The sequence below is a fragment of the Delphinus delphis genome, chromosome 8 (assembly GCF_949987515.2).
Source record: "Delphinus delphis chromosome 8, mDelDel1.2, whole genome shotgun sequence".
NCBI classification, from domain to species: domain Eukaryota; kingdom Metazoa; phylum Chordata; class Mammalia; order Artiodactyla; family Delphinidae; genus Delphinus; species Delphinus delphis.
This window is the reverse complement of record NC_082690.1, coordinates 20710980-20737322: the sequence shown is the minus strand read 5'-3', so window position 1 is coordinate 20737322 and position 26343 is coordinate 20710980. Positions and strand designations below refer to the sequence as shown.

The following is a 26343-nucleotide window of genomic DNA, read 5'->3' as shown; positions in this document are numbered from 1 at the left end:
CAGCCTGAGGCACAGATGAAGGAATGAAAAAGAAAAGTGAAACAAGCAAACAAAGCTGGGAGAAGGGAGAGGGGAAATAAAGGAAAAGAAAGAACTGGGGTTGTGTGTGTGGTGAGGGAGATACACATGACAGAGGAATGCTTTCAGCACTTATTTTATACCACTCAGTGGTGTGTGTGTTGCAGATCTGAACGATTCCGTATTTGCTAGAAAATTCGTTGTTTGAATCTCTTTATGAGACGTTTGAATGTGTAGACTTGCCCTTTGTGGCAAGTTTGGGGTGTTCTGAGCCTTGAGGCAGAGACCTTTACTTGTTCTGAGAAGCTGCTTAGAAGACTTCGGGTCGATTGAGAGAACAGAAACCGACCTGGAATTATCTGCAGAGCGAAGTAAGTGACAGGCCCCCTTTGGATGCATGGAAGCTCTGACCTTCGAAGTAGAGTTGGAAAATCAGGACAGTGAAGTCTGAAAGAATTTTCCAGTGTGTGGGGAGAGCTCACCTGTGTAACTTCTATTCTCACAGCCCTAAAAGAAAAGGGGAATGAAGCATTTGTCAAAGGTGATTATGAAACAGCCATCCTGTGCTACAGTGAGGGTTTGGAGAAGCTGAAGGACATGAAAGTACTGTACACCAACCGGGCCCAGGTGAGTGATCCAAGGATGTGTCCACGGGCTTTCCTCAGGGAACAGTAGCCACTAACCTTGTGAAAGCAGAGAAAGATGAGCCCAGACGGCGCCAGCATTGTGCTCGTAACTGTGTAACGGCTGGCTCTGGCCGGGTTGGGGGTGGGGGCTGATTTGTGTGGAGTATTTGCCAATTTCCATGGTGTAGATACTTACGCTGTGGTTCAATCTCAAGCTACCAGCTTGGAATCATTGAAGGAGAGCTTGGGAACAGCTACACATAATCAGTTCTCTCCATAGTAGAAGTCAGCTCCAGCATATCACTGATGGTACCCAGGCACTTTTCCTCGTGTATAGACAAGAAATCTAATGGAATGAGACAGTCTATGAGACCTTGGAATTCTGCCACCACTGAAGTTGTTCAGCTTCTTTTTTTGATGCCAGTCTACGCTCCTAAGGGTTACTCTCCTGTTAATTTCTTACCCATCGTTTCAATCCCTCCTTGATTAAGCTTCTGTGACTGGGGTATACTGGAGAGCTAATGGGCCTAGAGCCAATTTTGAGTTTCTGAAATCCCTCATACCTCCGTTTCATATCACAGATGAGCTCAGATTCCTGGAACACCAGGTAAAAACCATCACCCAGATGTTTATTATCTATTACTTAATGAAGGGCAAAATTAATAGTTCTCAGTTGAAACAAAAATGTCACCTGTGACCTTATCTTTGAAAAGTACTTGAGTTTGTGTATGGAAGAACTCTCTGCTGCTCAGGCCTGAAAAGTTGGCAGATTCATGGACATGATTATCCAATGATCAGGATATGTCAGCAGGACCTGGGTGAGATGAACTTGACACCATGTCATTTACAAGAGGGAGAGATTCATCAGCTCCAATTTCTATAACTCAAGATTAAGAAGATCCTGCTGTGGTATGTTGAGGAAGAGTGCAAGAAACAGGACGTTAGCAGTCCAGAAAGTCTGGGCAGTGACAGTGATTTAATGATAAATAAATCCAAGCACAACATAAGCTCATTAGTTCAGCAGTTTGGATAAATCGGACTCGAGTTGAGGTGTCATTTACCTAGCCCCATTTGTGGAGAAAAATTGTAATAAAGAAGAGAATCAGTAAACAAAATGGCCAGAGGTTGATTTTGCCATGTACTTCTTATCCCCCTAACAAGATTATAAACTTTTTGAAGGTAAAAACTGCCATGTACGTTTCCCCCTAATGCTTTACTTATAAGAGACGTTCAATAAATCCTTGTTACGTTACATAACACTGGGTGGAGGCATAATAAGTCCATTTAAGGGAATGGCGTTTCTGTTGACACATCAAAAGGAACATTTAAATGCAAACAATTAATAGAATAATCACAGTTCCTTTTTATTTATCACCAACTTTGGTTTCCAGAACATTTACCTACTGATGCTTATTCAGTCTTGTTACTCTGAAGTTATTTGAAAGCTGTAAAATTGAATTGCCTTTAAAATGTTATGTAATTCAGACTTATACTAATTCAGATGGTCTATACCCTGATTCATCTAAATTAGTTACATTTTTACTGTACTCAAGTTTAAGCAGCACTTTGATTAGTTCTGGAGAATCACATTAAGAATGACTGTGGATAAAAATAAGTAAATGCAATGAAAAGCTTTGGGAAGGCAATTCCTTCCACTTTTCCCAAAGAGAAAGCTTATTCAGAGACAAATAAATGCAAAATGTGCTGCCTGGTGTTAAGAATCATTTGAACCGTTGACTATTTTTAAAATGCCTCCCTGTTTGCACGCAGTGTTAGAAAACACTTAATAAGGACCCTGTGAACTGAGAGTCGCTGCTTGCTGGAGAGAAAACCTACCCTTTCATCGCCATGTTTTTCTCCTGGAGCTAATGTTATGATCAATAAATTGCTGGTGTAATTTAGATAAATCAGGAGTTTAATTGCCATTTGGAAAAGTCATTCTTTTTAAAATGTGGAAAAACAAAAGAGAACAGGGAATTTATAGGGTGTTGGGTCCAAGCTTTAAAAAAAGAAAAAGAAAGAAAAGTGAAAGGCTCTGTAGAAAAATTGTTGAAGCCCATATAGAATTTTTCAGAGTCTGTATCCTGAATAACAGTGTCGTGAAATTATGACTACGGTGGTCTAGAAGGATGTTCGTTTCTTCCTCACATCCTCTGACTTTCTAATGAAACCCCACACCCAGAGGAAAGGGTGGTGCTTTATAGAACAGAGGGCTCAAAGAGGCGTTGCCTTCAATTAGTACTGAAGCCCTGTTAATGAAAGCACTGCATAGCAGCTTCCTATGTATTGGTGCGAAGAGCTGCCCGGCAGAAATCCCATTAGCTGGCTATTGCCTGCTCTCTCCTCACTTTGGTTGAATGCTTAGATTTCTCATGAATTATAACACTAACCTCATATTTGGCCTGTCCATGTAAATATCTCATCAGATTTATTGTTCAGAGTGTCACAGTGCCCTGGTACAGTTTTGATCATGGGCAAACCTCCATGGGGTATTGGGTCTATTGTTGGTGACCGATGGGACCCTGGTGCCTGGTTTTCCTTTCTTCCAACAGGGTGATCATTGCTGCTTCTTAGGGAACTTTCCAAAAGAAGAGCCCTTAAAGTCTACTTTGTGCAACTTGATAAGAATTTATTAAGCACCTTTCATGTCCAGTAATTAAATACAGAGGGTATAGTAGCCATGGTGCTTGCTGTTAAATGACTTCATTTGTTTATAGATCACACCTCTTTGAAACTATAAATGAACTAGATTCTTAATTCGGTTTAGTTTGAGTGGATCACAGAATTCTGAGTTAATTCTTGATTTTCAAGATTTTCCCCAATTCTAGGAGATCCCGGAAGAGAGCCCCAAGGCATTTGAAACCGAGGGCTCCTGGGGGTGGTCTGACCCTTAAATGTCAGCTCATTTCCTATTTCTCTTCCTGCTTGCTGCACTCATGAGGAAAGAAGGGGAACTTTTTCTTAAGCGTATTTCCATAACAGCTTTATTGAGATACAATTGATATAACCTACAATCACCCATTGAAAATGTACAATTCAGTGGTTTTTGGTGTATTCACAGGGTTGTGCAACCCTCGCCACAGCCAATTTTAGAACAGTTTCATCATCCCCCAGAGAAGCCCGTACCCTTTAAGCAGTCGCTCCCCAGTCCTCCCCCCTCCCCCACCCCAGCCCTAGGCCACCACTAATCTACTTTCTGTCTCTATACATCTGCCTATTCAGGACTTTTCATATAAATGACATCATACAATGTTTATCCTTCCACTTAACAGTGTTTCCGGGGTCCATCCATGTTGTAGATGCGTCAGCACTTCATTCCTGTTTATTGCCAAATAATATTTCATTGCCTAGATCTACCACATTTTGGCTATCCATTCAAAAATTGATGGACATTTGAGTCATTTCTGCTTTTTGGCTCTTATAAATAATTCTGCTATGAACACTGGTGTGCAGCGTTTTGCGTGGACATATGTTTATAGTCCTCTTGGCTATCTACCCAGGAGTGAAATTGCTGGATCCTATGGTACCTCTGTGTTTTACCTTTCCAGGAAATGTCAGACTGTCTTTCCAAATCGCTGCACCATTTCACATTCCCACCAGCAGTGTATGAGTGTTCTGATTTCCTGCATTCTCACCAACACTTGTTATTACCTGTCTCTTTGATTCCCTTCCTCATCTGGCTTCCTTCTGGAACATTCACAGCAGGGTAGCCTCCAGAAGCTAGCTCTTCCTTTGTAGGGGTGGTCAGTGCGCTGGGTACTGTCTGTTTGCCCCTCCACATCCTCCTCTGCCCTGCTCTGTGCCCTGGGAGATTGACCTCTGCGGACTGCCCTCTTGGCTTCCCAACTTTCTAACTGCCATTTGGGTTCAGCCAACGAGATGAGAAAGAAGGAGGAAAGTGAACTGTGGCTTTATTCTCCCAGCTTCTGCTCTACCAAAGGTCTCAGCTCCTGTCAAGCAGCGCTCTTCACAAAGCGACCCTCTCCCATTTTGTTCATTGCTCCTCCCTCTGCCTCTTCAGGTCTGGCAGTCGTGATGGCTATCCACTGCTGGTCTCCCTCCACCCTGCCCTCACCCTGTGAATAGTCCCTTTATTAAACTCTCCCCGGTTACCCCTTGTGAGTGGCATCTGTTTCCTGCTGGGACCCTGACTGGTACAGGTAGGGACGAGTTACTTCTCATCACCACTCTCCTGCCCGACTACTCTTTCTGTGTTGACGGAAGACTGCCGGCTACAGAGCTGTGTATGAATAGCAGCTGTTTGTGTCCTTACAGGCTTATATCAAACTTGGGGACTACCAGAAGGCACTGGTGGATTGTGACTGGGCTCTAAAGGTAAGAAGATTGTTTCCTCTTCCACGTGATGGAGCTGGGCTTGCTGGGGCCAGATGTCTCAGTCCTGAAGTGAATAGAGGGGAGCTGCCAGTGTATTATGGCAGGAAAGGGTGTAGGCTCTGCAGTCAGAGTCTCAGTTTCCTCATCTGTAAAATGGGAACGAATAGAATTGTCGTGAGGGCTATGATAACGCACTCGGTGCCTTGCCCGTGGGAAGTACTCTGGAGAAGCTGCTGTTAATATTGGTTTTTCAGGGTTTTCTCACAATGGCTCACCCTTCACTGTTGTGTTATCAGGTGCTTTGCTCCACGTGGTAGTGGAGACGCCGCCTTCTCTTTCCAGAGCTGACCTCGGGGGCTTCTTTCCACAGTGTTGCCATTCTTCCTCATCAGTTCGGGCTTTTCCTCTCCGGTTCTGATAATTTGGAAATGTATCATAGCACCCCCTCTTTGTAGAGGAATAATCAAAAGAAAGAGTTCCTGTCGTTCAGCTTGGATACTAGTCAGGCCTCAGGCTGATAGCCTAATACTGTGCATGTATTTCCTCTGAAACCTGACAGAACAGATAATCAAAGGTGGAGAGAAGGAAGGACTGTTGGTAGAAACATTAGAAGGGTTTTAAAAGAGAAATGTCATGATCACTTCATAGGAACATTATTTCAGATGACTAAATATTTAAATAACCCTTAATCCACATTCCCCCAAGTTACTCTGTCACAGGGGCTTAACTAAATAACCAAAAACAGTGCTTCTCAGCCTTCCTTGCTGAAGTGCTAACAGAATAAACATGAGCCCCTGGAGGGTCTAGAAGCAGAGAGCATGAAATTTCTTTTTAGACACATGTTTTATCTTAAAAATCCTTGCAAATTTTGCATTGCATGCCATAAGATGTTATCTATTTGTCTTAATATAGCCATGTTATTTTAAATAATTTATAATCAAGTAAAGTTGAAGTGCCGGGAGAACGTGCCAGGTTTATCCTGTGGCATAGCTTCCCCTGGTCCAGCACTGCCTACCCCAGCTTAGTGAGCGTGGCCCCCAGACAAGAGCACATCGCAACAGCAGCACATTGGCCACACCTGCTTCATCACTTTTTATTGAAAGGGTATGCAAGAAAACAGGGGAATTCGAAGCTCACCTTTACTAACAACGGTTTATAAAACACGAGCATCCCACCAAAATGGATATCTGGAGTGCCTGATTTCTTTACCCCCTAGAAGATACGGTGTGGGGGACACCTTGTCCCATTGCATCGTGACAGTCTTTAAGTGATGAGAACTGCCCCAGACTGGCGCCATTAGGTTCTCCACAGCTCCAGTGGAGATCCATTAGCCTGCTTTGTCACCTTATATGATCATGACTTTTTTCTACTATCATCTGTAAGAGAAGAAAGGCAAGGGCGTTTTTCTCTGATGTTTCAGCAAAAGCTGCCGTTCGCTGCACGCTGGCTGTGAGCTGTCTCATTGGAGCCTCACAGCCTTCTTTTCTGTTCTGGTCAATTCCACAGTTATCCTCATCTTTCTGACAAGGAAACAGAGCCTCAGAGATTAACTAAGTAAACTGTGTGGGATCACATAGCTAACGTTGGCCTAACTGTAGGCTGGTGCCCTGAATTGTTGACTATAAACAGCTTCTCCACAGAATCCAGGAAACCCCATCATCCCTGGGTGTGGCTTTCATTCCTTCTGTGGCAGAAACAAGGTCTCCTTGTGGGGCTTCCAGGAGCATCTTTTCTGATCTGAAAAGGACCAAAGAGGTAGTCACAGCCTCGTGCTGATTCAGGACGACGCACTGGCCCATTCCCAAATGTTCACTGAAACACGATGTTATTAACGGTGAAACTGAGGCAAAGCAGGCCCAGCACAGCTGACATTAAAAAGTGCTGACACCCAGCAGCCAGCCTTGTTAAATGCCCAGCAAGGCTCCCGTTGAAGACGATCGGGTAAACACTTGGAGGGATGGGAAAAAAATGTATAAGGAATTCTAAAAACTGACAATCATTGGCTCTACGTGGAAGCTGTGAATTAAAAGAAAAAGTTTCACTCCTTTTAAACATTAGCAGTGAATGTCAGCGGCACTGCATTATTCGTAGTATTAGTACTTTCATGCCGGTTTAATATTTTTGACACTTGTGAATTGGCAGAGACAAGCCCATGTGATGACATTTCAAGACTGATCTTCCTAGTCAGGGAAGATAAGGCAGCAAAGCTGGTTTTAATTAGGATAAGAATCATTTCTTTCTTGGCAGAACTCTTCCTGCACAATAAACTGCACCTTCCTCTGAAGGCAGGATTCCTTTTGAGGGGACCTGGGGTTCAACTGAGAGAATCCTGGTGAGGGTTGGTACCTCATCGAAGGAGAAAGGGCCTATTAGTGAGAAAATCCATTAGTGGCCCTTTGTGTTAGTGTCTGAGTAAATGTGGTCACGATGCACCCCTCGCGATGGCACAGTGGGACGTGGACGCGATCTGGGGCTCCTTTTCCCCTGTTGGAACCCTGCCGCCCTGCCGGTGAAGGTGCTGTGAAGAGGTGGCTTCTGCGAGCTGCGGTGCCAGAGTTTCCGTTCCCTTTGACAGTTCCCTTCCTGCTTCCTCAGTTCCATTCTCTGTGAGTTCTCCAGGGTTCACTCCACAGCTCCCTGCCTTTCTTCCTCCTACAGTTTCTCCCTCAAAGCTCTCGTCTCCTCTGTCAACTGTCATTCTTGCAAATGGCTCTCACATCTGTATTTCAGCTGCCCCCCACCCCGCAGGTTTCCATGTGATTGTCTTTGCATCCTCTGAAACACAGTATGTCTTTGTTAGACTGTATGTCTTCAGAGTGGATTTCCTTCTACTCAACTGCTATAGCACTTTTCTGAGGGAGATCTGGTGTCATTTTTAAGCCTTTGGGTCCTGGAGTCAAATGGCTAGATTTTAATCCCAGCTCTTCCACTTAGTTATCTATGTGACCTTGAACCTCTCCAACCCCTAGTTTCCTCATATGTGAAATGGGGTTAATAATTATCTCTACTTCATAGAGTTGTTATAAAGTTTACATGAGGTAATTCATGTGAACCATATGGTCAGGACTGAACAATAACGCACTAATATTATTACCGTCATTCACTTAGCAACGAATCAGGAAACGATATTCATGAAAATGCATCTATAAAGGCCTCTCCAAATATAACAATTATTGTTACCCCTTCTATTATTCTTTAGCTTTTCTTTAAATTTTCCTTTTTGCCCTGAGATGGATTGCTTTTGCTGTAACTGCAACAACAGCAGCTAATCCTCTATTACCTGGTACCACAGTGTTTTACACACATTCCCTCCTCACAGTGGCCCAAGAGAGGCACTATTATGATCTCCACTTTGCAGATGAGGAAAATGAGCCTCAGAAAAGCTGGGTGGCCTGGCCAGCGTGCCACTTCTGGTGAGAGGCAGACAGGGCTTCACCCAGGACTTTCTAGACGCCTGAGCTTGGACCCTTAACCTCTTTACATCTATACCCCTGATGGCATCCAACCAAGCACAATGCCTGGCACATAAAAGGGATTCAATGAATTAACTGGATGCTTTAAAGTATAGTTTATGTCTTTGTGCCACATCATTCCCTCTGGAGTTATAATAATTTGAAGCAGGCAGGTGCAGGGCCCCCTGTGCAAGCGATATTGTTTCAGCCATAAGTTTCATAAGTTTTGAAGGGGGCATCCCTCCTGATCGTAAGTGATAGGAACGCAAGTTCTTAGTCTATATGTCATGGTTTATTTCAAGGAAGGAACATAAATATATAATAGTAACCTCAGCTGTTTACCCAGCGTAAATTTTCCTCCCTTTTAATGAACCAGTGGTTCTCAAACTTGGTTGACATTTATATCACCTGGAGAGTTTAAAAAATTATTGATGCCTGGGTCCTACCCACTAGTATAATTTAATTGATGTGAGTTTCAGCTGGGCCATCAGGACTTCCACAAGCACCTGGGTGATTCTAGTGTTCAGCCAAGGTCAAGAGCTCTTCCGAACTAAAGGTTTCTGGTTTGTGTCCTAGTTGTCTCATTAGATGGAAATGAAAACTGGCAAGTATCGTGAATTAATTCAATAGAGAGCTTACTTGTGCATCCAGGCTCCTTGCAGGCATCAATTAGTTTGGTTACAGATGCACAGAAAAGTCTTAATTGTCAACTCTGGTGGCTGTCCTGAGAATCAAAGCACTGCCCTATCCCTATTAGCTGGGCGGTTGGGGGAGGGGCTGATAACTTCAAATCTTCCAGAACATCTGATCAGTGATTCTCTGTTATGCAGTGTGATGAAAAATGCACAAAAGCATACTTCCACATGGGAAAAGCCCACCTGGCCCTAAAGAACTACAGTGTGGTAAGTGCTAGAGGAACCTTAAGTGGCATGTTTGATCTCGGAGCAGTGCTTCAGATTGTCTCAGAGAAGAACCACATTCGTCCAAGTTGATGAGATATTAATCCACTTCTTAGTATTTTCCAGGGTAAATCTTAAGATCTTAGAGCTGGGAAGGATGTTGAGTGTCATCTGATAATAGCCCCACCTGCTGTAGAAATCTCTTCTGCAGTATCTTCTACCAGTGTCCGTCCAGTCCCGGGATGAGCATCTCTGGAGAGAAAAGACATAAGCAAAAAGATGAAAAAACAAAATTCACTTGTAATCTCATCTCCTGAAAGTAACCATACAGAGAGATATACACACTAAGATATTGGATATTGTTAATAGCAGCTTTATTGAGATATAATTCACGTATCAAACAATTCCCCTACTGGAAAGTATACAATTCAGTGGTTTTTAGTGTATTCACAGAGTTGCACAACCATCACCACAATCAGCTTTAGAACATTTTTGTGACTTTGTCAAAAACACCTATACCCATTAGCAGTCACTCCCCTCCCCTCCACCCCGCCCTCAACCCTAGACAACTACTGATCTACTTCTGTCTCTATACATTCACCTATTTTAGACCATTCATATAAATAGAATTATACAATAAGTGGTCTTTAGTGACTGGCTTCATTCACTTAGCACAGTGTTTGCAGGTTTCATCCATGTTGTAGTATGTACAGTACTTTTTTTTTTATTGCTGAACAATATTCTATTGTATGGATATACCACATGTTATTTATCCATTTGTCAGTTGACGAACATTCAAGTTGTTTCCACTTTTGGTTATTATGAACATCCATGTACAAGTTTTTGTGTGGACACATGTTTACAGTCCACTTGGCTATACACCTAGGAGTGGAACTGCTGAGTCGTGATAACTCTATGTTTAACCTTTGGAAGAACTTCCGTCTTGTTTTCCAAAGTGGCTGCTCCATTTGACATTCCTGCCAGTAGTGTATGGTTCCAGTTTCTCCACATCGTGAACAATACTGGTTATTTATTTTTCTTTTCTGTTATACCCATCCTGATGAGTATGAAGTGGTATTTCATAATTTTGACTTGCATTTCTCTGATGGCTAATAATGTTGAGCATCTTTTCATGTGCTTATTGGCCATTTGTGTATCTTCTTAGGAGAAATGTCTTTTCAGATCCTTTGTCCATTTGTTCATTAGGTTATTTGTCTTTTTATATTGAGTATAAATATATTCAATATAATATAAATTGAATATTTATATAAATATTCAATATAAAGTAATAAATATTATATATAGTAATATAATATTCAATATAAATTCCCTTATCAAATAAATGATTTGAAAATATTTTCTCCCATTCTCTGCCATTCTCTGTGTTGTCTTTTCACATCATAGCACAAAAGTTTTTAATTTTGATGAAGTCTAAATTACCTGTTTTTTTCTTTGGTCGCTTGTGCTTTTGATATCAAATCTAAGAAACCGTTGCCTAATCCAAGATGTAAGAGTTTTATGGCTTTAGCTCTTTCATTAGATGTCTGATCCACTTTGAGTTAATTTTTGTATATAGTGTGAGGAAGGGATCCAGCTTCATTCTTTCGCATGTGGATATCCAGTTGTCCCAGCACCATTTGTTGAGAAGACTGTCTTGTCTCCCACTGAATGATTTTGGCACCCTTGTCAAAGATCAATTGATCATAAATGCATAGGTTTATTTCTGGACTCTCAATTTTATTCCATTTGTTTATGTCTACTCTTATACCTATGCCACATTGTCTTGATTCTTACAGCTTGTAGTAAATTTTGAAATTGGGAAGTGTGAGTCTTCTAACTTTGTTCTGCTTTTTCAAGATTGTTTTAGCTATTCTGGGTTACTGGAATTACCATACAGATTTCAGGATCTGCTTTGTCAATTTCTGCAAAGAAGCCAGGTGGAATTTTTTTTAATTGAAGTATAGTCAATTTACAATGTTGTGTTAGTTTCAGGTGTACAGCTAAGTGATTCAGTTATACATATATATATACCTATTTTTTCAGATTCTTTTCCCTTATAGGTTGTTACAAAATATTGAATAGTTCCCTGTGCTATACAGTAGGTCCTTTTTGGTTATCCATTTTATATATAGTAGTGAGTATATGTTAATCCCAAACTCCTAATGTATCCCTCTTCCCCCTTTCCCCTTTGGTAACCATAAGTTTGTTTTCTGTGTCTTTGGATCTATTTCTGTTTTGTATATAAGTTCATTTGTATCATTTTTTTTAGATTTTACATATAAGCAATATCATATGTAATTTGTCTTTCTCTGTCTGGCTTACTTCACTTAGTATGATAATCTCTAGGTCCATCCATGTTGCTGCAAATGGAATTATTTCATTCTTTTTATGGCTGAGTAATATAAATAATAAATGCTGGAGAGGGTGTGGAGAAAAAAGGAACTGTCCTACACTGTTGGATGTAAATTGGACAACAGTATGTTAAAAAAACTAAAAAAAGAGCTCCTTAAAAAAACTAAAAATAGAGCTACCATATGATCCAGCAATCCCACTCCTAGGTATATATCCAGAGAAAACTCTAATTAAAAAGATACATGCACCCCATTGTTCATTGCAGCACTATTTACCATAGCCAAGACATGGAAGCAACCTAAATGTCCATTGACAGACGAATGGATAAAGAAGATGTGGTACATTTATACAATGGAATATCACTCAGCCAGATGGAATTTTGATGGAGATTGCATTGCATCTGTAGATCAACCTGGGGATTATTGCCATCTTAACAATATTAAGGCTTCCAGTCCATGAACATGAGATGTCTTTCCATTTACAAGATATATTATTTTTAAAAAGAAATTGCCCCCGTTGTACATTTTAAAAAATTATTCTTTGTTGGATTTTAATTCTAAAAGTCATACAGACTTATTGTAATAAGGTCAAATAATAGAGAAGTAAAAAGGAAAATATTAATCTCCCCCCTCCACCAAGTTCCATTTACTTATTCATTCATTCAGTTAATTAATTCACTCAGCACATATTTAATGCATGCGTCTATGTTCCAAGCACTGTCCTAGGCAACAGGAATACAGTAGCAAACAAGACAAAATCCTTGACTTAAGGGAACTCACATTCTTGTAGTAGGGGCGACTTGTCCCAAGATAGAAGCCAAATAAGTAGATGTGTAGTATGTTAGGTAGCAATAAGTGTTACTGAGAAAACTAAATCAGGAAGTGGTGAAGGTGAGATTGGTTTTACAGAGAGTGGTCAGGGAGGGCTTCTCTGGAGGAAGGGAAGGAGTGAAGTGAGCAAGCCATGTGGATATATTATACAGTGGAAGAGTGGTCCAGATAGAGGGCTAGCTAGAATGGAGTGAGCAAGGAGGGGAGTGAGAGGAGATGAGGTGAGCAGGTTGGGGAGGATACGTGGGGGACTGATCCCCTAGGGCCCTACAGGTTTTTGGAAGGACACTGGCTTTTATTTTGAGTGAGCTGGGAGCCATCAGAGGGTTTTGAGTAAAGGAGAGAAATGATCTGACTCATGTTTTAAAGGATCACTCTGCTGTATTGAGAATATATCTTGACATGTAAGAAGAGAGAACCAGTCAGAAGGCTATTGCAACAAATTATCCAAGTGAGAGATGATGATGGCTTGGACCACGTTGGTGATGATGAAGGTGGTGAGAAGTGCTGGGGTTCTGCTTCTATACTGACAGTGAAGCCAACAAGAATTGCTGATAGATTAGAGCTAGGGTTAAAAAGAAGTTGGATACAGGGTTACTCTCTTAGACCTTTTGGGCTGCTATAACATAATACCATAGATCGGGTGGTTTATACAACAAAGGTTTATTTCTCCCAGTTCTGGAGGCTAGGAAATCCAAGATCAAGGTGCCAGCAAATTCAGTGTCTGGTGAGGACCTGCTTCCTAGTTCATAGACAGCCAGCAGGGGTGAGGGAGCTCTCTTGGGTCTCTTTAATAGGGCACTAATCAACTCATGAGGGCTCTACCCTCATGACTTAATCACCTCCCAAAGTCCCCACCTCCAGATACATCACGTTGGGGGTTAGCTTTCAACATCTGAATTTTGGGGGGATGCAAACATGCAGTCTATTACAGTTACCATGTTTGATATCCTGCAACACTATTCTCTGTTTTAATGTGATGCTTTTTCTTCAGTTCATTTCTTAATCCTAATCTTCTAGATGAGCCTTGAGCTTTTAAGCTATCTCAGAATGTTTCTTTGTTTTTTTGGTTTTTTTTTCTGAGCCTTTTCTTTCAGTGACTGGTCGCATTGATAGCCCTGAGGACTGTACTGCCCTAAACCCATCATCATGCCCCATTAACAAGAATCTTTCTTTTCCAGAAACTTTCTATCTAACAGTGTCCTCAGTGAGCCTCTCACGCTCAAGTGTTCTAGTTGACTCTTCCATGGCCAGTGAACAGACCCCTTACCAGCTCTTTGCAGCCTGTACGTTTAAATAGGCAGTTCTCGCTTCCTGTTCCCAAGTCTCTGTCAACAGTGTTTCTAGCTTCATTTATTTCCTTATTCTCTGTGAGCATATCTGACAGGTAGCCTCCTGTTCTTTCTCAGTGCAAATATCATATCTGAATTTTGCATTTACCTTATGATTATTCTTATCCCAGCCAGACATGAGCCACGAGAATTGAGGACTGGATATTTTCCATCACAGGCTGTATCTGACAACACTATTTTTTAAAATAAAATTTGAAACAATACCTGTTGCCCCACAGAACCAAAGAAGCCTAAACAAAATGTCAAATGCATGCTGCGTTCCCCATGCCCGCCTCTGACGCGGGTAGCAGGGGAGGCTGGGAGGAGATAATGATACCCTGTGCCTGTCTTATAATCACCGTTCGCCCCTAACCACTCTTCAAGACCTTGTTTCTTTCTTCCAGTCTAGAGAGTGTTATCAGAAGATCTTAGAAATAAACCCCCAGCAGCAGACACAGGTGAAAGGTGAGACTTCCTGCCGATGTCCTTGTTCAAATTGCACCTCCCCTCTGTGCCCCGGTCCTGGGGTGTCCTCCATGCCTTCTCTGCACTTGGCCGCAAGCACAGCCACGCCCAGCCCTGCACAATCACATCCTCTCATAACAGCCCAGCCTTGCTCCTCTTCCTCTGTTCTTGGCCTTCCTCCTTTTCTCCACCATCCTCCCTCCAAGCCTTCTAGACAAGGAACAGTGTTGTCCTTGAATAATTCCCAAGATGTCTTAAGATTCCTGGTAGAAACTGTACACGCCTCCTAAAATTTTCCTTGCTGAAGATGAGTCTGAATTATTTTAATGCTTTCTGCCTTTCAGCCTCCCATCCTCAAAAACAGGTTGCTCCATGTGTGGACATGTTGATTGTTAGTGTTTTGTTGTGTTTTCCTTCTTGTTTTGCTAGACTACCTGAATCAGGTAGATCTTCGGGAGAAAGCAGACCTTCAAGAGAAGGAAGCCCAGGAAGCACTGGATTCAGGCACGAATACGGCCGTGACGACCAAGAATCTTCTGGAAATTCTTTCCAAGCCTGATCAGATCCCCTTGTTCTATGCAGGGGGGATTGAAATCCTGACTGACATGATGAAGGACTGTAAGCCAGCGATGTGTGTGATCTCGTGAATATTGTCAGTATAAGGGGACAGAGTTTAGAGGTCTGTCCTCACGAGGCAAAGAATCTGTTCCTTCCTTCCACCAATATTGATTGAAGGTCTACTATAATGTAGGTGCTAGAGGGGGTGCTTAAGAAACATAACCCATCCCAGCTCCATCCCCTCCTCAGAGCATGCTGACACATGACACACATGCTGTAAACACCACACAATACGACACAAAACACACAGACGGCACGCGCTCCATATATACTCACAACACACACACACAGCATGTGCTCACTATCATGTATACTTATATCACATACGTCACACACACACACACACACACACCACGCGTGTGGGACAAATATACCACATATGCTTATATCACATACAAGCACACCACACACATTCACCCCTCACGGGTGTTCCCCACATGCTGCACATACCCGCACACCCTTTGCATACCCCACACAGACCCCGTATACACCACCAACACCCTGTACCAGCCCCACAAATTTCCCCCCAACCGTAGAGGAATGGAAGACAGAATTTTGTAGGATAAACTGTAACGTTCATCCCAGTTACACTTAATGGCTGCTTAGGATGTGGAGACAGTTTCAGAGCAAACATCAGCTGTCCTCCTGCTAATGAGAGCCACAGTGCTCTGTTTTATAGTTTCTGTAATTACTGATCTCAGGGCTGAAACCAGTGTTGTTACTCAGTGACAGAATGATGTTTGTACAAATGGATGGAGTCTGATTTCCCTCAGTGTACAGTGGAGGGTGCTCAGACACCCCTGCAGTAGTTTCTTGGAGATTATAGGTTCCTCTCTAGAGCCTGAAAACAGCTCTGAAATAAACATTTATTAAGAACAGATGGATATGCCTGTTCTTCTAGGAGGTTAAGCGGCTCCTGGAGACTCTCCAGAGATTACAGAATGATGAGTTGTCAGATCACTCTTGGGGCCCCCCGGGCTCAGCTCTCCTTCTCTGAACAGGACTGTGGATTTTGTGATCTAGACATTCCATATTGGGTTTCTGTTATCATCTGGCTCTGTGACAGTTAGACATCAGCCAGACCGTTCAGGAGTCTGATGACACGGTTTTCTCTGAACTTGTTTCAGGCACGGAACGAACTTTATTCAGAACACACAATGGATTCAGTATCATCAGTGAGAATGAGGTCATAAGAAGGTAGGGATGTTTGTAAAGACAGCCTGGCATCAAAGCAAGGAAAGACAACCATTTCTCATGAAATCAGACACTCATCACACAGGCAGCGTGATCACTGGATGGTACTACCTTCAGTCAATACTGGGTTAGGAAAACTTCCCAGGGTTCCTCCAAGCACTTCAGAGTCAGAGAAATGGCCACTCTTGCTGGTTTCCCACCAGTTTTTGCAAGATTGCTCTTTGTTCTTGTCCTCTTTTGGACTTTGCTGATCATAACAGGAAATGAGATCAGCTGGTTCCTGGCTGATCTCATCTATCATTGTATCTGAAGAAAGACCCCTATGGCAGGAGGTAGTTTGCTAAATTTATTTTGTATTTCAATTGTTCTGGTGCAGTTCCCATGGCTTAGGACACTGGTGTGGGTTGGAGTCACCGGCACACGTTTGTGTGTGTGATGAGGCTCACGAGCCCTAAGTGGTCTGCTGGCCCATCACAGTTCATTGGTCCTGCTGCAGCCAACGCCCTGGCCCCTGGCTCACCACCCTCCCTCTGTGCAGACCCAGCTTCCTCGGCTGCATCCTTGTCCTGGAGCTCTCAGCTGAGGTCCTAGCAGTCCCTTTTGCTCCCGTGGCTCACGGACCCAGCCACTCCGCGGCATGCGGGATCCTCCCGGACCGGGGCACGAACCCGCGTCCCCTGCATCGGCAGGCGGACTCTCAACCACTGCGCCACCGGGGAAGCCAGGAAGTGACTTTCTTAAACCCACATTTGAGGAGTCTGGAGGTGAAATAAAACCAACTGAAAGGAAGATCAAGACTGATTTGCAGTTTTAATATTGCTCTCCCTTGCCCATTGTAGGTGCTTTTCCACAGCAGGAAAAGATGCAGTGGAAGAGACAGTATGCATGTCTGTTCTCAGGCTCTGGCAAGCGGTGTGCAGTGAGAACGGTAAGCCAGGGAATAACCATCGATTATCGTTAATGCGCTGGTAATGGGAGGGCTACGGGGCGGGGGTGTGGGCAGGCAGGATTGTTCCTCTAGGACAGGCCCTGGAGATGGCGGTCTAGACCCTTCCCTGGAAAAGCATATGGATCAAAGCGAGACCTGCGCTGCAGTCGTGTCTCCGGCAACCTCGCAGCTGCCTCCTCAGTGGGCAAGGTCACGGTCAGCATCATGCGTGGTCTCATCACCTGGGCACTTGCCCTGGCTCTTTGCAGACTAGTGATTTCAGCTCGTGCACTGGCAGTGAGGCGGGCAGAGTTTTTCCTTTTCTGTCTGCTGAAAAATAGTGCTCCCTTTTTGCTGACCACAGTACCGGTTTCAGCATCATGAGATTTACAACCATCCCTGCCGGCCTCTTGTGACACTGATTACTTAATGCATAATATTGGGACAGTTACATGCTATGGGGAGTTATTTACCGTAACTCTTCCTTTTTTGCATATTAGCCTCTTCCGGGGTTCACTGAGTTTTTGTACAATCTTATCACTTTAGTGACCTCAATAAAAATTTTAGGTATTTCCCTCATTTTTTAAAACAATTGTATTTTTTTTTAATGAGGGGAAAATGTTTGACTTTGGACACGAAACAGTGAAAATGGGAAGAGTGACAGCTGTGTATGCCATGCACAGGCTTCTGTGGGGAGCTGTCGAGAGAGCTTGTAAATGCAGCTTGTAAACGATTAAATGCTGAATATGAGGTAACATGATTTTTTTCCTGATTTAGTAGGGTGGAGGAATCATGTTAAATTCTAGAATTCTTAAGTTCTAGAGAATCAGGGGGACTCTTCCCTGCAGGGAATTACGTTCAGACTAATATCCTAACCAAGGTGCCCTGCTACTTGTAGAACACTGCACCGGCTCCGAGCAGTGTTTTTGCAAATCGCCCTGCCCAAGGGTTAGGGAGGCAGGCTTGGTGACCGGGCGTTTCCTCAGTATGAATTGGACATGCTTCTCTCCGTGCAGCCCAACTTCCTCACCCTGCAGCCCACTTTGGTTTCTGTGAACCTTGGGGTCACATCTTTCTTTAGTATCTGGAAAAATACTGTCGGACACAGCCTGTGACATACATGCTGTATCTCAGATCAATGAAATCTTGGTATATCCAATTCAATAAATACAGAGCAGTTTTTAAAAAGGACAAAGGAATGCTTAAAAGTAAAGACGTGGAAATATGTCTGTGATATAGTGCTGACTGAGAGAGAAAAGCCAGTTTCAGGGTAGGATGTATCATATTTTAACATTGTTCATAAGAAGGGTGAATACTAGCCCCCTTAGGGAAAGGGCTTACCTGGAGGGGATACGGACGAGAGAAGAGGACTTTCATTTTCAGCTGTATGCACGTTGTGTTATTTGAATTGTTTGCACTGAGCTACTTTTCATTTTTATGTAAACTAAACAAACTCTGCTCTGTTTCATAGCTTAGCCTCATACCCCAGCCTGTACCTCTGCCTGCTCTCAAATTCACGTACCTCGTTAGAAAATGCACCAGGCGAAAGTGGGGTGCGGGCAAATCTGATGCCACCGCCCTGGAAATAGCTCATGGTCTAGGAAGGGGAGCATTCTTTATTAATTAACATTCTCATGTGATCATTCTAGCTTTCTAGAAAAAACTCAAATAGTTGCTCTGGCCATTATATGAAAATCGATGGTCTAAAGCTCTTCCACCATTTAGCTGATTTCTTTTCCTTTCCTCACATTTCTGAACACCGTACGCCGAGAGGCCTCTGGCCAGAATAGTGGTAATAGCTAATGTATGTGTGCCAGCCCCTGTTCTCCGCACCATCACGTATTAACTCACTTGATCCTCACGACAACTCTGTTATGTTGGTCGCCTTCCTCGTCCCACTGATAAGGAGCATGGGGGTTGATGACTCGGCTAAGGTCGTTTCTTGGTCATTCAGACCCTGCAGTCTGGTTCTAGAATCCGTGCTCTTACCCTTCATTATCCTGCCTCTCAAATGCATGGGGAAGAGTTGGGTTTCCCATTGAGATGTGGGGAGACAGAACTGGCGTGACTGCTGTCATGGTCTGCGCTAGACGGACGTGCCCTGTGTTTTGCAGAGGAGAACCAGCGCCTACTTGTGCTGTGCCCCGACACGGGCCAGCTGCTGCCCTCCCTCTTGGCCTCCAGGGTCCCGAACATCCGGCAGCAGACCCTGGCCCTGCTGCTGCAGCTCGCCCAGACAGAGAATGGACGGAGCCTGATCATGGGCCACCTTGACCTGACCGGGTAAGGCTCTGCGCTGTGGGTGGGAGCTTCCCGGCAGCATCTCAGACCTTACCTGCCACATTAACACCTGCCTGGCTCCTGTCTCACATCTCTGATGTGAGAGGTGCCAGCCTACCAGATTAAGGATCAGAAACAGAAAGAGCCTTTGAGAAGAACACTCCCTCATGAGGACCTTCAGGACGCTCCTGTCTGAACTTGGTACCATGGACAGTGTCACTTCTCCTGAGCCTGTTTCCATCTCACAGACACTGCAGACCTTGTAAATATGGCAGCACTTCCAAAGCCAGCAACTGGGAACCCAACTGTAAAACAGGCTATTTGTTTCTGCCCTTTTAACCTCAGTCCTGGCTCTACCCTGTTCCTGTCCTTACTTTTCTTCATTTATTCCTGTTTTAGGTAATACTATCCGATTTTGCATATCCTTAAACCCTTTCTGGAGCAAGGTAGGGTATAAGTAAATAAAACACATTTCAAATACTGTTACATGTAGGTCTTTCCGAGGCTTCAGGTGATGGGAATGGAATGCTCCTCTCTCCTAAGTAAACTTTTTTTAAAAATGGCTGAAGCACAGTGATCCTGCCCAGTGCTTTTCCTTCGAAAGATTATTCGTTCGAATATGTGAAATTGCCGCTTTTTATGTCACAAAAGGCTGCACGTTGGCAATTTCATGTGGTTCAACCGAAAAGAAATAGTAGCAGTGATTCTACCTTTGCTTTATAAATGCTTCCTATGTAACCTAAAAACAGAAGTTGGCTTCCGATTCTGTTCACTATCATCTCATTGGGAGGGAGGCCAGATAAGTGTCATTACCCCATTTCACAGGTGTGGCAGGAGAAAGTGCAGCTAGTGACTCGGGACATCTCAGCCAGCTGTCTCCCAGGCCTTGGAGCCTCTCTCCTGCTCTCTGTTCCCCAAAAGGAAAGCAATCAAATATGAAGCTGTGTCAGACCTTCTTGGACCACAGCGAGGCCTCTGGGGCTGGTCCCATGTCAGTGAGGAAGTCCATGTGCGCTGAGGACAGGATAAGCCTTGGCTGTGACTCTCCCCTTCTCAGCCCAGCTCAGCAGCCCCATGGCTCACAGGAAAGGCCTTGGCAGCCCCCGAAGCTCAACCTACACAGGCAAACGGATCGTTAGCAGAGTTAAATCCTCAAAAGCGCATTTCACATTTCAAATGACTCTGCAGTCATTTCCTCAATACCTTCATCATATGTTTTTTCATTTGGTTTTGGTCTCTTTGAGTAAATGTAGCTATAGTTATCATAAGCTTTCTCCCCAGCTATCTTTGAATTGCTTGAGTTTCATTTGAACTTTTCCAGTGTCTTGGCATTTGTGATCATCTTGTGTAGTCCTGCCTACTTTCCTTAGACAGTCAAAGAAACCTCAGTTTGTTACCTGTGTGCCCACTCTTCTCTGAAATGAAATGAGATAGTCTGAAACAGGACAGGGCTGCACACAGGTTCCATGACCCTCACATTCCTCCCCAAATGAGAAAGTGAAGGGACAAATGTGCAAGGACAGGAGCCGAGTGAGGGCCAGTATCCCTTTGTGAAAAGCTCTGGGGTTTTAGATTCAAGCAGTCAGGAGCCCACATCCCCTGCTTGTCTCTTTCTACTTGTGCGACCCAGGAAAGCTGCTTAGCCTTGAAGTGCCTGGTGTCTCATCTGTATCACAGACTTACGGTGAAGCTTCAGAGACATGATACCCGTATGCTAGGTAAAATTTTTTCTGCTGCATTTGACAGATTACTTGGCCAAGAGAACTGGTCTTGTTTTTCTCACATAACAAAAAGACTAACAGCTTGTTTGGTGGTTTAACGATGGCAGGGTCAAGGTCTCTGTCCTCTTGACCTTTCCCTCATGGTCACACAAGGCTGCTGCAACTCCAAGCATCACATCCCTCTTTAAGACAGGTTAGCACCAACTGGGTCTGTCCCTTTTATCAAGAGGAGCTACTGCTTTTGTTTCTCTTTGGTCAGAATTGTGTCACATGCCACCCTGGTGGGGAAGATGGTTCCAGCTTCTGTGGTAGAGGCAGGCAGGTTAGAATGCAACTCTCCCACATCCCAGCGTTTGACATGTCTGAAGACATCGATGTTTTCCAGGTCAAGCATCCTGGTTTCCTCAACCGTTCCTCAGGTAGTTCGACTTCCAGACTCCTCCCAGAACAAGCTGCTAAATAAACCCAGTACCATAAATGTGGGTGACTGGAGGCCGTACTCCTGAATCTAAGAGCCCAGTTTGATGGGCTCTTTTCTATCTATAACTCCTGTTACAGCCTGATGGCATCTGGTCCTAATGATATCATTCTTCCTGGCCCTACTCCCACTCCCTGCTGTTCCTTCTCGGCTCCCTTTGCAAGCCCCCTTTATGCTGTCATCTTTCCACGTCAGGGACCGCAAGATCCTACCCTCGGCCCTCTTCTTGTCCATGGCCCTAATTGTCATGTCTAAGTCTCCCTCTCAGATGTTACAAGGAAACATCCTTCTGCAACTCGGCACCTTCATCGCAACGTCACAAGTATCATAAACTTAGCGTTTCAAAAGCGGTTCTTCAAACCAGAGCCTCTAGCTGAATATTCTGTCTTCACAGATAGCATTTCCATCTACCCTGTCACCTAGGCCAGAATCCTGAGAGCTCCCTGGTTGGCTCCTGCCCACATCCCTGAGAAAATGGTACTTGTCAGTCCTATCTCCTCTGCATCTCCTGGATTCATTTCCTCTGGCTCTCCTGCACCGTCTCCCATCATTACTTCTAGGTCATTGTGAGGCCTCTTTCTTCTCAACTGTGCCTCTTACTCTGCCCCGTCTCAGCGCAGTCCCTTAACCTTTATTGTCTGGAAAGCCCCGGTTCTCCCCCCGTCGGATTCCCTGGTTCCTGTACTACCTGCTCTGATCCACCTGCAGCACACCACCAAAGGGATTTGTCCCAAATGCACATCTGTCCTGTTACTTTCCTGCTTAAAATGCCGTAATTACTCTACTGCCTCTAAGACTAGTTCTTGAATTTCTGAGAAATATAGCGCTTAGGAGTCACCTGGGGGCTTTATTAGAATACAGCTTCCTGGGGCCTCCTCTAGCTCAGAGACTGAGAGGGGCTCAAGAGCCTTCAGCCCTCCCCCTAACACCCCCACCAAGCAAGTCGTCCACTGCCCACACTCGGGACACAGGCTAACAGGGGAAAGTACACACATTCCAGAAGGCCCGCCGTGACCCAGGCTGGCTCTGCCCAGCCCCCCAGCCTCACAGCTCTCTGTCCTCCCCGCTCCCTAAGCACGAGCTGTGAGGAACCGCTAGCAGTCCCCAAGTGTGCCTCTGCGATTTATGCCTCATCACCTTTGAGACGGCTGTGTGCTCTGCCTCAGATGCTCTGCTCCTGTCCCCACGTGCCTGACGCTGGCCTACAAGCTCCTTGGAGCTGGGGCCTTGTCTTGCTTCATCCCTGTGGCTCCAGAGCCTACCACGTCACCTGGCACGTAATGCCAGTAAGTGTTGTTGACTGAACGGACAAAGGGACACGTAGCCAATGCTGCACTTTCAGGTGATGCGGAAATGTCACCCTCATCTCCATCCTCCCACAGCTCTTGCCAGGGGACCCTGTGCCCACTTGACATGTGTCTGTTTCTAACCTATCCTCTGACACACGTCCCTGTATGAGACAGGAGCTCAGTACTGTGTCCCAGCACTGAGCACGACACTCAGCACGCTGTAGGTGCTTGGTGTGGGTTTGCTGGATGGACAAATGCCTTCTGCTCTCATTGTCCTGGTGCCGGTCAGTCTGTTAAGGCAGCCTGAGACTGCATTAGCTTTTCGGCAGCTGCACCGGACTGTTTGCTCGTATACCAGGTTTGCCACTGGCTAAAAACTTGTAAGTTTTTTTCACATTAGTCAGGTATAAACCAGGTCTCCCAATTCTGTTACTTAAACAGAATTTCCAGCTCTAAGTGAAAGACTTTGAGTTTAACTCTCTGAAATTTCATCTGATATATTCAGCAACCTGTCAAAATCTCATTAAATCTTGATTCCATCCCCCACTTCATTAGGGGGCCTTCCCACTTAGTCATCAGCAGATTAGTAAGGGTGCCATTTAGATGTCATTTGTGTGATCCAACTTGGCCAAGCCAGAGTCCCAGGGCAGAGGCACCAGAGATTCCTTCCAAGTCAGCATCTGATAATCAGTGAACTTTGGTTCAAACTGTTAATTCCCCTGGGCCCTCATGTAAAGTGGTAGAGCCATTCCCACGGGAGGGTGTCTGCCTCATTGGGGTGGGCAGGGGCTGGGCTTCCTGGTGGGCATAGTAAGGCCCTTTCAGCTTATTTCACTCAGGTGCTGACTCCTTCCTGGCCTCCATGCAAAGCCTCCTTGTTGGGGATGCTGTCAGCTGGAGGTCAGCCCACCCTGAGGGTGTTATGGATTTTTGCAGGTTGTTGGAAGCCCTCGTGTCGTTTCTTGATTTCTCAGATAAGAAGGCCAACTCAGCCATGGGACTGCTCACAGACTTGGCTCTGGAAGAAAGGTAATTTTTGTTTCCAGAAATTGACATTTCTTCTTCAGCCTTTGTTGAACTGTCTGATCTTCTAAAACGTGAGGCACGCGGGAGGCTAGACCAACTGAGCATCACAAGATTCACTGCGTAGGACAGCTGATGTCTTCAGGGGCCGTGGTCAGCCACTCCCGTTCCAGTCCCTCTAGGTGCAGGGGGCGACCCGGCCCTCAATGAGCTTGGAAGCATTAAAATACTTAGAACAGTAACTCTCCCAGCAAGCAAATCCGCTATGCAGTGAGGCTTCTTCCCCTAATCAGTGCCTAATAGGAACTGCCTGGTAGACATGTGTTGATTAAATGAGAGAGAAAGAGAGGGAGAGAGGGAGGGGGAGGGAGGAGAAACACAGTAACAAAGTAGAGCCCTCCCGGGCCGCCAGTGGCAGTATGGGTAACCATCCCCCGCGCTATTTTTTTTTTCTTTGTTTAGCTGCTGCTGGGGAAGACAGTGAAGGTCTTAGATTTTCATAACTTTTCAGTTTTTTAAAAACTGCATCTTGTTTTGTTTTTAATTTCCTCATCAACTTTGGGGCGTCTTACTTAGGAAGCATCATACAATGAGAGAGAGCTGTTTGTGCTGGCAGCCGGCCATCAGCACGGGCTGGGAGGGTGTACTCGCCTCTCTAGCTGGTGGAGGTGTGTGTGCCTCGGGGCCCTCCTCACGGCTGTGACACGTAAACATGCTTACACCGTGTCTCCTGTTTGCACGGCGCACAGCGTGTAGACTCAAAGCAAGGGGAGGGCAGGGGTGGTGCTAAGTCAGTTCGGCAGAAACCTAAGGATTCCAGCAGCTTCTGCATGAGAGAGCCACCCTCTGAGATCTGTTGTTTAACATCAAAAGCAAGTCTCCAGGCTAAGAAAAAGTAAAGCCACATTACCTGCCCAGTGACGACCTTTTTTGGTTCCGAATGAATCATCCATGCAGGGGCAAATCACACGGGCCCAGGGTTGGACGGTCTGCTCCATCACCCAAGATGCTGTATTTATGTTTTAGTTTGCACGGGGTAGAAATAAATCATGGCTGATGTTCTCTCGACAGATTCCAAGTCTGGTTCCAGGCCAGCCTTCCAGATGTTCTCCTGGCACTGACAGGCGTGCTGGTGAGTAAGCCCTCATTTTATCACCTGTGACAGACCCTTTTGGGAGCATGAGCGGGGCTGTTTCAACACAGTTTACACCCCAGAACTCCTGTTGCCTCTCAGGTTGAGTAATCATTTATTCACAGCTGGAATTTATACAAGTCTTGGTTGTTGAAACAGCTGCAGTGGGGGCAGGTGGAGATGGCATACGGGCAGAGCTGGTTACAGCGGAGGAAAGCCTGCCTGAGGGCTGCAGTAGGCGAAGGTGGAGAGTTTGTCAGTCTCCATCAGTCTTCTTCTGAGCCAAGTCCCGTCATAAGTACCACGTGCAACCCTGTCCCCTGAATGGCAGTCATCTTGGTCAGGAGAGCAGGTGTGGTGGTTGGAGCTGATGAGGGAGAAAATTGCCAAGCTGGGAGTCCTCCAGGAGAGCGTGCTGTGACTAGACCTGTCCCCAGTGAGCCATAGAAGTTTCAGGGGACCTTAGAGGGCATACTGACACGCCAGTATTTCACAGATGTGGAAATGGAAGGTCTGAGAAGGGACAGGACTTGTCCCAGTGCCCCCAGCTAGTTGATGGAGCGACTGGGATTAAGCCCCAGGCCTCCCTATTCCAGGCCAAGGTGATTTGGGGTCTCCCCCTCTGTGTGCCTCCTTCCTTTCTGGCAGCGTGACCCCACCGATGTCCCCATGTGGCATAACGCTATCTGGTTCCCAGACATTTTGGTGAGTGAGGGATGCCCCTAGACATTATTCTGGCATCATTTGCCTGCTCTCTGCAGATTCGCTTTCTCTTCATCCCCTTTTAGAGGAGAGATCCCAAGGTCACCAACACCTCAGCTCTCTGCCAGTGTATTGCCATTATGGGAAACCTCAGCGCTGAGGCTGCCACCCGAAGACAGATGTCTGCCTCTGAAGAATTCAGGGATGCCTGCTTGGGCCTCATGGTATTTCAGCTTTTCTAGTCAAAGTTGGTCTTTTACCTGCTTTGAGGGCATTGGCTTCTTCTTCATTATCTGGCTTTTCCAAAAATTCTGTTTGAGGGTGCTGGGGCCAGTGGCTTACCCCTTCTGTAACAGTAGGTTTGATGGGCAGCTGGCCTTACGGAGTCCTCCAGATCAAGTCTTTTCCACCCCGGAGATGTTCGAAGGGTTTTCTGTGGAGCTGGCTTGAGCACCCATTTCAACAGCTCCATCTGCAGCTTGAACCCAGGGCATACAACATATGACATGAGGCGCGACACACTCTGTGCTGTAAACCGGGCTCAGACCTTCCCACATCACTTAGGTTCATGACACTGACAATTTTAGGGAGTGTGAGTGATACTGAGACCATTGCCAAGGGGAACAGATGACCGTGACAAGCTGCAGGAAGATCATTGATCACCTTGTTT

At 45.0% G+C, this 26343-nt stretch overlaps 1 protein-coding gene across 1 annotated transcript in view; it reads left to right on the top strand.

Moving 5' to 3' along the window:
• TTC12 (tetratricopeptide repeat domain 12) overlaps positions 1-26343 on the top strand; it is a 46457-nt gene that overhangs the window by 7900 nt on the left and 12214 nt on the right. Inside the window, exons 5-15 of the mRNA XM_060017169.1 lie at positions 524-645; positions 4920-4979; positions 9262-9333; positions 14248-14308; positions 14738-14926; positions 16054-16123; positions 16960-17048; positions 19163-19331; positions 23753-23845; positions 24911-24971; positions 25760-25897. Coding sequence (XP_059873152.1) covers positions 524-645; positions 4920-4979; positions 9262-9333; positions 14248-14308; positions 14738-14926; positions 16054-16123; positions 16960-17048; positions 19163-19331; positions 23753-23845; positions 24911-24971; positions 25760-25897 — 1124 coding nt within the window. The remainder of the gene's footprint in view (positions 1-523; positions 646-4919; positions 4980-9261; positions 9334-14247; positions 14309-14737; positions 14927-16053; positions 16124-16959; positions 17049-19162; positions 19332-23752; positions 23846-24910; positions 24972-25759; positions 25898-26343) is intronic.